Source organism: Bactrocera latifrons, unplaced genomic scaffold (genome assembly GCF_001853355.1).
Source record: "Bactrocera latifrons isolate USDA-ARS-PBARC rearing strain unplaced genomic scaffold, ASM185335v1 scaffold_51, whole genome shotgun sequence".
Taxonomy (NCBI): Eukaryota; Metazoa; Arthropoda; class Insecta; order Diptera; family Tephritidae; genus Bactrocera; species Bactrocera latifrons.
The window spans coordinates 505283-510586 of record NW_017537168.1 but is presented as its reverse complement, the minus strand read 5'-3'; the positions used below and the strand labels follow the sequence as shown (position 1 = coordinate 510586).

Below are 5304 nucleotides of genomic sequence, written 5' to 3'. Positions count from 1 at the left end.
AAGTTACCACACCTTTTTTTCATAAAAAACTACTTTTTAGAATTATAATAAAAATAGATAATTACAAGCACCCTTGCTTTCTGCTTTTTTGCTATTTAAGCTGCTTATAAAGCTTTTAGTTCTTCAATTAGCAGCAATAAGCTTAATCCTTACAATCTGCAACACGCTCAACAACAACAACAGTAGCAACAACTATGCGCGCAGTAACCAGTGCTATTAGCGTGAAACTACGCCCACACACAAACATAAATACCGTAGTACACGATCCATACAAAATACAACCCCATACAAATATACATATATTAATTAGCTTTATTACACAAGCTTACGATATTGCTTACAAAACTTGTAGTAGTTTGCACTTGCGAACTTAGCTTCCAGACTGTATGTGCACCTTTCATAAAAAATTAGCATACATGCAGGCGCTTAACCTTTAAAAATTTATAATGCCACTTAATTAGACCAAGCGTACTAAATAAATCAGACAGGAGTGTGGGTTTGCAAAACTCACCTGTTAAGTTGAAACTTTCTTGTTGAGGGGGTATTGCATGTCTTAACGAAGTTTTCTCTGAGCTACTTCGATTTTTCTAAAGTTTGTACTTGGAAGTAGAGTGATCTTGAGATGTTTGTAAGCAAATTCGTAGACGCTGTAGGTGTGGTGTGGCTTAACCAAGAGTCTCAATTATACAGCTTATATAGCTTGATTCTTAATAAGCTGTACGAGCTCTGTGACCATATTATTGTGATATTAGGCGAATACTAGTTTTTTAGTGCATTTTAATTGGATAAAAGAAAGGATATGAAAGAAAATACAAAAAGTGGTATCTTCAGATTATAAAGTAAAAAAATATTATAATAACTCTCTAATATTTTTCTTTTAAACAGTTATAATTATGAAACAAAAAAATCTTAAAATTATTGAGTGCATTTTAAAGTGAAACAAAAAATATGGAACTAAAAATTAGAAAGTACTCCACAATCATTTCCTATCTGCTGGGGTTAGCTTATTTTTATGAGAAAATCATGTTTTTTTTTAATATTGCTAACTAGTTATAAATAAAAGTTGTGAAATATGGTTAATAATATATGTATGTATATAGTAAAATAAAATACATTTATATAGAGAAATGTTTTTCTAAACTTCTTAAATTCTTTCATCTGATGATATGACCAACATTCACAAGTTTTGTTTTTTAATAGCAACCTTATAAATCGAAAATAGGTGGCAACGCTTAACAAAAAATATATATATTGATTCGAGTGTTAAAAATAATTTTCAATGTTTTAATATTTCGATATCTTAACTTTCTCCATACCTGTTGTGCTCCAACTAATCGCACCTTAGCGCTCACGCTTTTCAGAGTACTCTCTTTTTTGTGCTCACCTTTTTTCTCTATTATGACTCCGAATCCACTATGCATTATGATACATTTAAATTAAATTTCCGCCCTTGCTGTCACCACTAATAGCAGCATATGCTACTTCCGGTATTGTTGGCACTTTGTCAATTGCACCGACGGCGTCTGTCTTTTTATGCGCGCTTTTTTTTACTGGCCTCGTTTGTATGTGTGTGATTTTACTTTTTATACATTTTTCATTCGGAACTTTTTTTATTTATTTATTACTATATTTTATTTTAGTTTTACAACTTTTTGTTGCAAACCGAGGCAACCAACGCGCCATTAATCAGCCGGACAGCTAGGCAGCATGCCAAGCCGGCACTTGCTCACAAATTGTGTTTCCTGTTTATGATTTTTGCAATTTTTTACCATTATGCTGAAAATTTTTACTTTTCTGACTTGCGATATTTCATCACGGACTTTGCTAAATTTTTATTTGATTTATTTACATAAATTTTTCACCGTTAAACTCAAGTCTTAACTCAGCATGCCAAACTATGCTCACATTCTCCCTTTGCTTTCATTGCAGGCCTCTCTAAACGTCCCATGGGTCCGCCACATCGCAAAAGCAGTCTACCAAAGCATCAGGAGGTGAAAAAGCGTTTCCTGGAAATTTGTGATACCAACTTCTCGGATGAGGTGAAATCAGCACTGCGGCTGCCCGCATTCGATTCGTATGAGTGGGGCGATGCCGATGTTATACATTTAATGCAAACGATGTTCCTCGAATTGGGCTTCATAGATAAATTCAATATACCGATTGAGACGTTGCGTGAGTGGCTCTATGAGGTCTACAAGCATTACAACGAGGTGCCATTTCACAATTTCCGGCATTGCTTCTGTGTGGCGCAAATGGTAAGTGGAATTTGATAGTTTTTATTGAATAAACTTAAGTAGTAAATTATACTTTTTCCCTTAAAAAAAAATGATTTTTTCAAAACAGTTACTTTTGCCCCAAAAACAAAGATAGAAATCTCTACCGAAACTCCCAAAAAATGCTCAAGAAGTTTTTCCCAAACGATATTCTCTATAATTTCTCCATCATTTATTTCCGGCCTAATAAAACTGTAGTTGTATTTAAAAAAAAAAAAATATTTATTTTGTTTGGTGGCAACCCTTAAAATGTGTTTGCAGAATTGTGTGTGTAATGAAGTCATTATAAAAAACGCTTCCGCTACTTATTTTCTGGGGAAACTGATATTTTTATATGTGCATTTCATAACATATTTCTTTCATTAATTTCTAGTTTTGTAACTATGGCAAACTTTAAAGAAATTTTAATTTTTTTTAAACTTTCTTTAACTGCAGCTGTTCCATCTTTTTAGTACTTTTCTGTTAATGATTTTAGAATTCCGAAAATAAGTGGCAACACTGTTTTTCGTAATTATGGTAGATTTGATGATTTGAATATTACAAATTTTTTTTCTATTATATTCGCTATTGAAATTATATATTATATATTTCATGGTTTACTTATGCATTTCCAATTTTGAAAATATGGCAACTTTTACTAAAATTATGTATTCTTATCTTTAAACTTTTTTGAGTTTCTTCAACTGATGCTATACATACAATAGCATTAGTTTTACTATGTTCTGAGAGCTGCTTTATAAATTGCAAATAGGTGTCAACATTTTTTTTTTTAATAAAACGAAAGATGTAGATTTCATGATTTGAGTATTAAAAAAGAATTTGACATTTAATATTTATTGAGACATTTCATATTAAAATTTAAATTTTTATATATTTCATAACTCACTTATTCATTTCTTTTTTCGAAAATATGGCAACCTTCATAAATTTTTGTTTACAATTTTTTGATTTTCTGTAATTCATGTTGCTGTATCGCTTTTGTATTTTTGTGATAACGATTTTGAAAATTTAAAAATACGTGGCAGCACTTTTTGAAATAAAAATTTTAAATTTTCTCAATTAATTTACGCTTATAGCTTCGTCCATTCTTTTGCTATTCACTTGAACTTCTTGGAATTGTGTACCGCATTGGCAATATATTACTTTTTCTTATTAACTTCCAATCTAACTTTTTTATCAAATACAGTCACAGGCAGCTGTAAATAAGCAAAGTAATCTTAAACAATAAAAGCATTGCAAGTATGAAGTATCTACTTATTTGTATGTATATGTGTGTGCGCGTGTTTGTCTTCGCATAAACTTTCGCGACACACTTGTAAAACACACTTTATCCCCTGTGCCGATTTGTCAATTTAATTTTGGCTTGTACGCATACAATTTACACCGACTGTTTGTCATCCGTGCTTACACGCCTATCGATTTTGTCAAACCAACGCAACTTTACTTGTGACCCGAACTTTCGCAAGGCAAATAAAAGAAAAAAGTAAGCAGAGAAACGCCAACAATAACACAAACAACAACGCCAAACAGCGAGTCCTTCGCCAATGCCAATAATGAAATGCGAAAATGAAATTGATTGCTATCTGCCTTATATACGCAGGAAAGCCAAAAATGTCCGCGCAACGCGTGCTTCACGTACTACTTCATTGTTGTTGCTACAATTTATGGGAAATAAAGTGAAAGAAGGAGCATATTGTTGCTGAAATATAACAAACTGCTGATCGGTTATTTACTTCTTATTATTTCATGGCACGTATGTTATTGCTTTGGGGTCATTTGTTGTACTTTTTTGGTTTCCGGTTGCGAATTTTTATATGTTGTTGCCATAGTAAATATATGAATGTAATATTGGTGAGACTTTGGAGCAACAGGATATCACCAATTCCTCACTTGCAGGCTAATTGATACTATTTGTAAGTGAATTCATAACTTAAATTGGTCAAATTGTTTTTTTTTTTTTTATCTCTCTTGCACTGGGCTTGGTTGGGGCAAAGGAAAACAAGAGAATGTCAGTCAGTCTTTCCGTCTGTCTGTATTTATGTGAACAAGTCCCTCAGTTTATGAGATATCGATTTGCAACTTTGCATAAGTCTTACTCTTCCTAACAAGCTGCTCATTTGTCGGAACCGCCGATATTGGACCTTTATGAAAAATAACTGCCATACAAGCTGAACGATCGGGAAAAGTACTTTTTTAAACGATTTTGTTATTTGACGAGATATCTTAATGAAATTTGGCACGGATTATTTTCCAAGACATCGCTATAATTTCCAAAGAAATTGTTCGGATCGCATCACTACAACATATATTTATGTAGCTGCCATACAAATTGAACGATCGGAACCAAGTCCTTGTATGGAAAATTTTTGTATTTTATGAGATATCTTCATAAAATTTGGCACGGAATATTCTCCAAATTGGCCGTGCAATCCCTGCTGAAATTGTCTCGATCGGACTATCACAGCATAATGCTGCCATACAAACTGAGCGATTAAAACCAAGATAAAGATAGTTTTAAACCCTTTGTGCTATACGGAGTATACCTGTGAAGGGTATTAAAACTTCGGTGCAGCCGAAGATAACGGTTTTTTTATTTTTTAATTTTTTTTTTTTTTTGGTATTCCCTTGTCATAAAAATCTTCGCAAAGTGAGAGCAGCTTTTTCTTGCGGCTGACAGGATCACTCTCCTCGGTTGGCAGCCAACACCCTCCAAAAGTCCACAAAATGGCATTGGCCACAGCCAGTTGACAGCCGCTGAATGCTTGCGGCGACAAAAAATTTGCGAAATGTACAACTATATACGGTTGGCATAGTAAAAATTGTAAATTAATTTATTTATTTCCACTGCACACAGCGTAAACGTGAGGCGAAAAGCTGCAAAGCACATAGTGTAAAATAGGTTTACCGAATTTTCGGTTATTTTCGTTTTTTTATTTCCAGCCATTTTGCTTTTATCTCAATTTTATTTTATTTTATTTTTTCTGCCTTAAGCGCGCTTGTGTACTTTGCTTTTTCTTTTTGGTTTTTTTTT

At 32.9% G+C, this 5304-nt stretch overlaps 1 protein-coding gene across 1 annotated transcript in view; it reads left to right on the top strand.

Moving 5' to 3' along the window:
• The window catches only part of LOC108973882, a 174436-nt gene that overhangs the window by 115104 nt on the left and 54028 nt on the right, over positions 1-5304 (top strand). The window contains exon 5 of the mRNA XM_018941388.1: positions 1930-2255. Within this exon, the coding sequence (XP_018796933.1) occupies positions 1930-2255 (326 nt within the window). The remainder of the gene's footprint in view (positions 1-1929; positions 2256-5304) is intronic.